Source organism: Aythya fuligula, chromosome 2 (assembly GCF_009819795.1).
Source record: "Aythya fuligula isolate bAytFul2 chromosome 2, bAytFul2.pri, whole genome shotgun sequence".
Taxonomy (NCBI): domain Eukaryota; kingdom Metazoa; phylum Chordata; class Aves; order Anseriformes; family Anatidae; genus Aythya; species Aythya fuligula.
In genome coordinates, this window is record NC_045560.1 from 17,088,502 (window position 1) to 17,099,365 (window position 10,864).

The following is a 10,864-nucleotide window of genomic DNA, read 5'->3' on the forward strand; positions in this document are numbered from 1 at the left end:
TGCGTTATAGTGGTCAATTGTATTAGAGAAGGAATAACTGACATGCACAGTGCCTGTCAATGCATGTTTTCTACAGGGTCTTTACAGTCCCAGCAGAGGTGATGTCACCTACCTTCCAAAATCTTTTCTGAAAGACCAATTTCTTTTTTTTTCTTTCAAATAAGTAGACTTCTAGGAGATCAGTTTGTATCTGTTGATGAAGAGTAACTGCTTGAGTTAATCTTCCTGAGGTCTGAACTTACATCACACAGTTTTTCCAGTTTTCTCCAGGCATGTCTGAATGGTACAAAACATAATGCAAATTTTAATGATTGGAGATCTTAATTCTGCAAGACTGTCTTGCAGCAAGGTAGGCACTGCAGTCTGTTTATGCAGGACTCAAGCAGTTGACATGACTAACATGGAACATCAAGCAACATAAATGTTCATTTACAAAAAAATAAACAAAGTATTTCTAAATCTGTCACCGTAACACTAAATATTGCTGTCTAGGGTGATTTATAGTAAACTAAAACTATGCTACAGTCATGTGTCCCACATGCCTGGCATTCTGCAATAAGAATCTGGACTGTCCTTTCCAATCCTGATGCTTTATTCTCTTCTTGAGTTCAAATCATATCCAGATTCATAATTATTAGAAACCAGCATCTTTTTCTGTAGCATGAAAATGAAAAGAAGATTCAGAATAGAAGTATATGTTACACTCAGGAGTTGTGGTGTAAAAACGAGCATAATGGATGGCATTACTAATTAGGAATCAGCCCGAAAAGTCCATGTGCTACAATTATGAGAGTTTTGTGAAGACAGCACTGAAAAAGAGGAATCCTCAACTTTCAGTAGTAATCTTTAAAGATGAGTTTAAAATGGTAACCTGGAAGGGGAGACAGAGTAGTAATGAGGTTTGGGTCTTAAAACAGATTTGATCTAAGTTTCCAAAGCATCTGTCACAGTAAATGAAGCCTGGATTATTTATATATAAATAGAGCTAAAAGCATATTGTTGATTTGACAGCACATAGGCTAAGGACATAATATTTGTGCAGATTTGATGGGAATTTTTTTTTTGCTTTAGAGGAATACAATGATTCCTTTTTCCTCGAATTCCACTTGTTTCATTCAACTTTGCTAGTACATATTGAGAATTTTAATCACTTTTCCTGAAAAAAACAACTGTTTGCTTAAATAGCTATACTATTAAAAGAGGGAAAAAATAATATATATATATATATATATATTTTTAAATAAACACAAGAGTAATGCCATTATCTTCATGACACATTGCTTTCCTCTGCAGACATGCACCAGTAGAGGCTGCTGTACACCATATTAAATAAACATTTATACATACTGATAGATTAATTTACAGGCGGGTCAGAGATGGAACTTGAAATGTAGTTGTGTTTTTAACTTATGTAAACATATAAAATTATAAATGCAGAAACTCTTAAGATTTTGCAGAAAGACTGCAGCCTGGGGATAGTAGCAGTCCTTTGCTTCTCATCATTACGTGTTTCTAACTTCAGGCGGGGTGGACAGTCATTTTTACCAATAGGTACCTGAAGGTGTTGAAGCGTCAGGCTTTGTGTTTTGATACCATACTCACTAGTAATTAAGCAATATGTCACTCTTTCATTAAAATGTTTATTAGGTTTTGTATTTCTGATTTCTAAAATGGCTATTACAAAGCATTCAATGCATATATGTATCCCTTTTCCTACAACAGCAAGAATTTTCCTTAAAACCACACGTATTATCCTTGGATTATTTGGGATGTGGTTCAAATTACTCTCCTCTGTGTTCTGCTCTTGACCTGGCTTGGCAGAAACAAGGCCAGTACACATCAGAAACTTGTGGACACACACACACAGCTGTGCTTCCTCCATGAACATATCACCAAACATGGTGAACAGGCTGGAGCCCTGCACAGAAGGTTCCTGGTGCTGGGGAGCGGTTCTGAGAGCTCACAGGACACAAAGTGCCCTCAGAGAAACCTCAAGAATCATTGGCATATGGCTAAGACTTAGGGACAACCCCAAAATCAAAAGCAACGTCTCTGCAATAACTTCTAGGACTCAAGTGGAGGTGGAGGAGTTGGGTCAAAAGCCTTCCATGCAGTCTGTTTCTTTCTGCCAACCTCCTTCCAAGAGTGGTCCCTCTTTGGCAGCCACACGAAGAAGGAAACGTTTGTTTTGGAGCAGTTCAGACAGCAGGCAGCACACAAGCAGAGTTCAAAAGAAAATCAACAGCAAAGAAAGAAACAAAAGCGCCCCAGGCAGGTTGTGACCTGGGGAGTGCTGAGCACATGGAGAGGAGCTGCCCTTCATCCCTGTCCCCGTTCAGTGCTGCCCTGACTCCATCAAAAGGTGGACGGGGACGGCCTGAGGCCGACTGAACTCCTGCCTGCAGCAGGGGCTGCCAGGAGTGGGATTCCCAGGACATGGGGAGAAGGTGGGAGCCGTGCTCCTCAGGGGAGGAGTGCAGTGGAGAAGAAAGTTGGCTTTGCTGTCAACTTTTTCACTGATTTTTTCCTCGGTAGTAAAGTCAGAACACAGTAACTGCCAGCTAACTCCCCTGAAGTTTGTCAGCACTGTATATTCGAGGAGAGGCTATGTCCATGGGCGTTTCTAAATGACTGATGAAAAGCCAGTTTGTATTTTAGCCATAAGCTCTGTGGGCTTATCTCAGGGAGTACTACTTGTGCCTGAAGACCAGAGAGACCTGGCTGCGGGGAAACAGCACCATTTGTTTCTTTCAGGTCCTGTAGGTGTTGGACTGAATGAACTTAAACGGAAATTGCTGATCAGTGACACCCAGCATTACGGGGTAACAGTGCCACGTAAGTAAAAACACACTTCTATTCTCTTAATGCTATACTGGGTTTCCTTTCTTATTGCATTAACTTAATGCACTTTCAGATTTAGGTCTCTAAATGCATGCTTGGCATCCAAATTACTTTGCTAATTTCTAAAAGTGCTGCTGCAGTTGTATTTTAAATAGCATTGATTAAATTGATAGGACGTTTTGGCTCAGAGGCATTGCAGTGGATTTTTACTACAAGTATAACATGATTGATGTCAGTAAGGTTTCGTAAATGAAACTCGGCTGAAGAACACCCTGGATTTAGCTGTAAAACTGTGAAACATACTCTGTTACCAACACTTGCTTTCAGCAAAATGCCCTTTATACATTAGGCTGGAAAATAAAGACTGATAATAAACAATTTCATCCCATGAATAAATGATTTAAATCCCTTTGATTAGCTTCAGAAAAGTTGGTTTGGGGAATTTTTTCCCCTCTTCCCCCCATATGATTAAGTAATATGATTTGTATAATAATGCATAAAATTGCTCTGTATTAAACTCTGCAGTACTTTACTGGGTTTTCTTTCATACAGAGGACTTGACAGTCTTAGTTGGGCTTTCATTCCTTGGTCTGCTTCGTACTTGTAATTTTGCCTCCTATAGGGATCCTTCAAAAATATGGGTCCAACATTTTGAATTCAGGAGATATTATCACATTTTTTTTTGCAAGTACAAGTATACTATAAGGTATATGATAAGGTATATGTATTAAATAATTTTCTAGGTAGAAAAGTGAATACATTTGTTTTCAGCAAGTCATTACATTTGCAAATATTTGCCTCAGCTGGGTATTGAAAACTACAAAAAAAAAAGATGTTCCCAAATATTTAACACATTGAAGCATATGCAATCATTTGCCTAAAAGTATTTCCCTAAAAATTGCCAGTATTCATCAAATTCATCAAGCTGCCTTTTCTCACTTCTCTTCCAAATTTGTGGTTATAATTTAAAATAAACAAGTAAAGAAATCCTTCTCCCTGAAATTCAGTAAGTTAGGACTTGCAGGGAGAACTGGAGGTCTTGTCTTTGTCAACCTAAGAAGAGCATGGCATCAAATGGCACTCAACAACTGGGTTTCTGCAAGCAGGTTGTATATGTTCATATATGATGAAGAATACATGATGCTGTAACACACACCTTGCATTAAATGTGATTTTTAGAGGGGTTCGTCATTCATAAGTGGCAACTCCAGAAGGAAGTTTCATTTGTAGGTAAAAACTTTGTGCCTAGTGCTTGAAGGAAAGTAAAAACTGCAACTAATAATGCAAGACTACTGAAAGAAAAAAGAATCACCAGAAAACGAAAAGCACTAAAACATAAAATTCACACCCCGTTTCTTTACTATCATGCTTTACATACCGTAGCTGCGAGTGTTGTTAATGAACATAACATTTTATAAATCAGGTTGGTGAACTTTGTTTCCCTTTATGGTCTAATATGCTAATAAGTTTAACGAGTGGCAAAGTTGGGGTAATTGTTATGGACTGCTGCTCCTTTTTATTATTCAGCTGTCCTCATTTTATTGGATTTTTCCACTGGTTAATAAAAATGATAATCTGACACTTGTCCAGGAGGCTTTTTTTTTTTGCTGTGCATGCTTTTAAACTCAATCCTATCACGTGTTGAGTGCTGCCTAGCAGAGCAGCCTTATGTCTGTCAGAAGTAAGGGAACCACTACGCTTAGTATTGCACAAGGGTTGTACACTTTTGAATGTTTCTTGAACTGGTTTGCATTATATTGTTTTGTACATCTCTTCTTTTTTTCTTTTAATTAAACTGCAGACACTACCCGACCAAGAAGAAGCCAAGAAAGTGATGGCGTTGAATACATTTTCATTTCCAAGCACTTGTTTGAGACTGACGTACAGAATAACAAGTATGGTGAAGAGGTTTTAATTAGAACTGTAGTTAAGACAATGGCTTTATTGTAAAATGGGGTTAGTTGTAACTTTAGATAGTAATTCAGAGTGGATGTAAGCTGCAGTGATTTGAAGGTCTGTTAGAATTACATTTTGATACATAAACAGTTCACAGAATCTGAAATACAGAACAAAAAAAAAAAGAAATACATGCAGACACAAATGTTTCTAAGCTTCCAAGTGGTTTCAGTACTTCAGCTCATCAATAAGACTTGAAACTGTAGGTGTTGAGCGTCGTCTTTGATAGCAATAAAGCATTGCAGTGCTGGAAGAGAGGGGTCTGGAAGTGCTGCAAACGTGCTTGAATCAATGTTTGTGTAGTTCTGCTCTTTTTCAGGACAGGCACTTCCTGTGCTTTTGAATTTAGAGACCTACAGTGAAGCCCCTGCCTGTAAACCCTCCAGAACTTAAACTCAAATGAAGACAATGGTAGCATCATGCTCTCAAGCAGCCTGTAAAATGTTGTAGCTGGAAATTTTGCCCCAGTGTTTCAGAGGGCAAAAGTGTATTAGACACAAAGCTGTGGGTTTTATTGAAACTTCAAACTGTGCTTTGCTTTTTTGGCAACTCATGCTTTACTTTTATAGCACAGAACCAGCCGCCTCGGTTCCATTAGCACTGTTGTAGCTCCTCCTCCTCTTCTGGGACAGAATTTGGATATTCTGTAGTGTGCAATGAAATTTCAGTAGTTTCTATTGTTTAGCTTATCCACTGTTTTATTGCATTGCATTAGTTCAGAAAAAGAGGTGATGGAAAACATTAGTGGGCTGTTGGACTACAGTACTTTTTTCTCTTTAACTGTAATACAAGCAGGTGTTACTGATTTGAACGTGGTAAAGTAGAAGATTTCTTAAAATTGACATGCTGAAGTACTTGACAGCATTTCCTTTATAAAACACGGTAAAACTCAAGTGTAAAGTAAAATATTTTTGCTTCTGAATTAGATCTTATAAGCCAAACTGATAAGTTTTTGCTGGAGAAAATGGAAATGATTCCAGTTGCTTTCACCTTCTGCCACAGGTTCATCGAGTACGGTGAATATAAGAACAACTACTACGGTACAAGTTTAGACTCTGTTCGATCAGTCCTAGCTAAAAACAAAGTCTGTTTGTTGGATGTGCAGCCTCATGTAAGTAAGCACTTCTGGAATCCTGTAGTTCCCTGTGTTGCATATTAGCATTCCAGGAACCTGTTTCTAAAAAAGTGTATTTTATTCCTTGCTGAGTTACTATTGGGTGGGCTTGCTGGGTAACTTTATCGCAGCAAGGCTTGCTGAAAGGAGAAGAGGAAGGAAACTTCAATATATTTTGCAAGTATTCAGCTCAGTAATTAACTGAATTGAAAGCTCACATCACAATACCAAAGATGTGATTACAAAGTGCTCCCATATTTTCATTCAAATTTCTGCCGTTTCATGTTAGAGGTTCTCTCCAAAACTTAAATTTCAGAAAAGCTTTGAGCTGTCACCAATCCAGCAACTCTCTTCCGTGTTTAGCAGTATGTCTGTGCAAAGGGTTTCCATGCAGGGCAGACAAGTCAAGGAATACGTTCAGTGTGTTGTTGGCTGGATAATTGTTAAGACCATTCCTGTCTAAACCATTTGTTCTCGTGCTAACCTTCATTGTCTTTCAAATCAGCTGAACAGCTCCACTGGGATTTTTTTTTTTCTACTAATAACCACAGCACTTTCAGGAGCTGGACCGCTTTGCTTAAAAGTAGGCGAAGTTTTTCATCTCCAAGGGTGGCCAGCCTGTGGCTTCTGAACCCCAGCAGGTTGTGAGCAGTTCCCAGTGCACTTTCAGATGCGGGGCTTTGCTGTAGAGCAGCAGCAAGAGAGCTGTGCCAGCAGAAGAGCATCTGGGCAAGCCAAACCTGCACCAGGGGAACTGGGCAGGGGCTCCTGAGGCTGGTGCTGCCAGATTGCTTGGCAAGACTGTTGCATGTCCAGCATGCCTGATTTTTCAGTGAAATACTAAATTCTCCAGTGGACTCAGGCTTGTGAGCCTTTCTGGGATGTACCTTCACCAGGGTCTTTTGGACCCTGACAACATGAGGAGGACAGAAAGCTGGCTTCTAGATAGCCTTTCTGAAGATAGCCTTCTACAAGTGCTTTATGGGTTTATTTTGGTTAGTGGAGAGTTTCTTTTGCTACAGTGAATTCCATTTTGAGAAATAAACTAATTAATTTAAATCTTTCCTCTTCCCAGACAGTGAAACACTTACGGACATATGAGTTTAAACCGTTTGTTATATTTATAAAGCCTCCACCGCTTGACCGTTTGAGAGAGACCAGAAAAAATGCCAAGATTATTTCAAGTAAAGATGATAGGGGAACTGCAAAACCCTTTACAGTAAGTTTATTTAGGCATGGTAAAGCATGAGATCTTGTTAAGAGTTTGTTGGTGGTGTTTACCATACATGTTATTTCCCAGTCTCTGTCACCCTAAACTTGCTGTGATGTTCTCATTTTTTGCTGTGCTCATGGGTATTTACATTTCCATCATGCTCTATTTGAGTTTATGTAATTGAAGAACCCTCAAAATGCAAGTATATTTTTATGACAAATGATGCTGTGGATCTCCTTAAAAAATTTGCATGTGGGCTTAGATGTTTCTATTTAAGTATAGGAATTTCCTTGTTTTATCAAGTGTAGCTCTGAGTCTAATTTAGAGGAAACCTCAAATATAAAGCATCAATTGAAAAAATAAATGCTGCTTTAATAAAAATAACATATTTTGGGCAGACATAAAAAATGTTAAAGGGAAATAAATATTATAAGAAAGAATGAAAAAAATCCAAGGAAGTGAAAGTAATAAATGCTGCCTTTAGTCAACAATCAGAAAAGAAAGAAAGGAAAAATTAGTCATGTTACCCAATAGTAACTTACTTACTTCCTTAAAATACAATATAAAAATATTTTAATTGAGACAAGACCAAAGTCAATCATTGTTAGACTTTGTTTTCTGCTTTTAAGGGGTGTATCATTTTCCCTCACTCAAATATAAGATGTTATTTAGGAATTTTTAGATTTGGTTTTCAAGCTAAGTCACAGATAGACTTACAAAGATAGATATTTTAGATAGAGCAGATACAGTATCTCTCTCTGTATCTATGTAAGTCTATGTATGACTGTCTTTGTAGAATATGCTTTTGAAATAGTTTGGAAATAATGCACTACAACAATACTTCGTGTCATATATAAAATATAAGAGGAGTTCATTCTTAAGAGGATATTCTTCATTCTTTAGGATATTGTTTAGTTGGGACAGTTTTATTATCTCATCGTGTGTAATCAATTAAATTCCAAGGATTTGTTCCCTCCCCAAACATGAGCAGGAATCCACTGAACCAGGTCTAACAAGGCATAGGAAGACAGCTCCTGCCAAGCTCTTAAAAGAGCAAAGGCTGCACTGTAACAAATTGCTTGTTGATAGCAAGCCAAGACGTAAGTAATGAAATTTTAAATGTATCATCAAAGTAAACAGCTAGAAACATTTTCCACTGGTGTTGCTAACAGAAAATGTTCTCTTTAATTACCATGCGGTGACCAACTGTGTTACTGCAAGGGCAGAGATGAAAGGATTGCCTGTAGAACAAACTCTACTTGTGAGAATGTTCTCTGAGATGATTTGAAACGGTCATTTCTATATTTCTTTAAAAATAAAAAACAGTTTCAATTTCCTGATGAGATAAGAAATAAACAAGTAGCTTCACATTTACCACAGAATTAGTTTATGTAATGTTTCTGTGGACTGACTGATCCTTGCACCGATCTTATTAGGAGGAAGATTTTCAAGAAATGATCAAGTCTGCCCAGGTGATGGAGAGCCAGTATGGCCACCTCTTTGATAAGGTGATTGTCAACGATGACCTCGCTACAGCCTACAGCGAGCTCAAAACAACTTTTGACAGATTGGAGACTGAGACCTTCTGGGTTCCTGTCAGCTGGCTGCATTCGTAACGTTTCACATACACAAGGCGTCTGACGTCGACCAAGTCTAAATCTGGTGCATGGTTAGGCAATACTTAAGGGCCATTTTCTTGGTAGGAGGGCTTTCTAACTCTACCTGAGCAGCAGGTGCACTCTTCACATACTTGGCACTGGTCTTGTTTTTCCGTGTCTTCAATCTTCCTGTTGATAATTTTGGGACAGTACAGACAGGTCGAACCGAAGTCTTACTATGCTCAGTAAAGTGAGCTAATGCTGGTGTAACAAAACTGCCAAACACCTCTCTGTCATTCTTATGTCCATTTCCAAGGTAAGCTTTTTTAATGGAGAGTTTGCAGAAGATAGTAATTACTACTGGAGATCAGCACTTTGACGGTTTTAAGCATAACTGCTCTCATAAAAAGCACATCAGCACTTGGAAGTTATTATCCGTTAAGTGCTTGAGAGAACTGAGGCAGGCAAAAGTGACCAACAGTTTTATGAGGAAGACATCCTATCCATAAAAAGATAAGTGTTTTTACTTTTTTAGATGTGAACCTTGTCTTATATGTACAGAGTGATTTTCGTATTCCTTTGCACTTGTGTAGTCATGAAAAAAAGATATTCAGTGGCTTAATTGTGAAAAACTCTGCTGTGAGCGTGCATGGATTGAAAATATTTTCATGCATGCTTTGTGGCACAACAAAACTCACAGGAATATTTATTTAAATAGGGAAAAATGTGAGTTACTATGTATATAACTTCAAAATCTTTGGGATTAGTCATCTGTAAAATCAGTGGCGAAGCAGTATGAATAGCAACAAAGAGTTTTTTTTTTTTTTCTTTAAATTGATTACAAGCATTTTTAGCATTCTTTAGAACAGATTTCCCTTCAGAAATTTTCAAACTATTAGTAACGAAACCTTGAAGATCTGGAAAGCAGTTGCAATAAGTTAACTCTTCCTATTGTTCAGTATGTAGTGATACTTTTTTTAGTAGTGTAACAGACATTTTGTCTCCATCCAAAAATAAATTAATGCTGTAAACTTCATTATAAAAAATATCTTTGTCAGTGGTCAGACACAGTTGGAAACCTCATTTTAAATTCGATGTGGCAGCGAAAGCTAATGTATCATAGACTATGTATTTTTAATATAGATAATTTGGTATTTTTCTTTATTTACTACTGATACGCAGAAAATGAATACATCTGTAAAGACCAAGTAACACCCATGTGTTGTGTTGTGAATATGTCTTGTAAGTACAGCGTGTGTATAGGAACTTGCTCAATTCAGATCATCACATCTGTGGCATTCAAACAGGAAACAGTTATTTCATGTTAATCTGTAAAGAGAATATAGATGTCTTGTTTAAAGAGTAAAGAATTTAGTGAAAACTTATATATTTATGAAAGGGTTGAAAAGGGATGTTAAATTTTTAAATTTCTTGTCAATGTGATCATTTATTAAACAGATTACCACGACTGTAATTTGAAACACCGTCTCTGTAAATTGAGCTCAACATTCCATGTAAATATTTTATTTCAGTTCATGTGCTGATCAAGCCATTGGGTTCTGCAGTTTTCTTCTAAATGCATATTTAATGTGTGGGTCATTGCATTTGACTTAGAGTTGTATAAAACAAATGAAATGCAAGCAACAACAGCAAAATCCCTAGGAGTCTGGAAATGTTTATGCAAGAGTTACAGATGTACTGAATCTCAGTATGGATAAATGCTCTGTTTGAATGGCTGTAATGTAACTTCTGTCAAATTTCACCATTTTTCAGGTGGACTTAAACCTTTTTGTAATACCAATTGAGATTTGTTGATTAAATTAATTGCAGGCAGATTCTGTGGGTTGGGAAAATGTTCTCCTTTTTTTTTTTTTTTTTTTTTTTTTTTTTTTTTTTTAAATTATTGAAAATCAAACTGTTTTTCAGGGGATCTGTAATTCAGGCTGTTTGCCTTTGCCTGCAAGGTGCCGAGTGCCCTCACCACCTCTAGCAACCAGTGAAAACTGAGCTGGCACTCTGCAGCTCCCAGGATCTGACCATTTCCAGCCAGAGGAGCTTTAGTCCTTAATGAAACACTCTTAATGCTGCTTCTAACCCACGGTGTCTCAGAACATCAGTATAAAATAACTCTCCCAAAAGGGA

General features: G+C 37.5%; 1 protein-coding gene across 4 annotated transcripts in view; it reads left to right on the plus strand.

Annotated features, from left to right (window-relative positions):
• MPP7 (membrane palmitoylated protein 7) overlaps nt 1–10,570 on the plus strand; it is a 146,304-nt gene extending 135,734 nt beyond the window's left edge. For all 4 annotated transcript variants that reach the window (XM_032181658.1, XM_032181659.1, XM_032181660.1 and 1 more), the window contains 5 exons: nt 2,755–2,835; nt 4,643–4,736; nt 5,800–5,908; nt 6,987–7,130; nt 8,561–10,570. In XM_032181658.1, the coding sequence (XP_032037549.1) occupies nt 2,755–2,835; nt 4,643–4,736; nt 5,800–5,908; nt 6,987–7,130; nt 8,561–8,740 (608 nt within the window). In that variant the 3' untranslated portion in view covers nt 8,741–10,570. The remainder of the gene's footprint in view (nt 1–2,754; nt 2,836–4,642; nt 4,737–5,799; nt 5,909–6,986; nt 7,131–8,560) is intronic.
• Nucleotides 10,571–10,864: the final 294 nt, after the last annotated feature.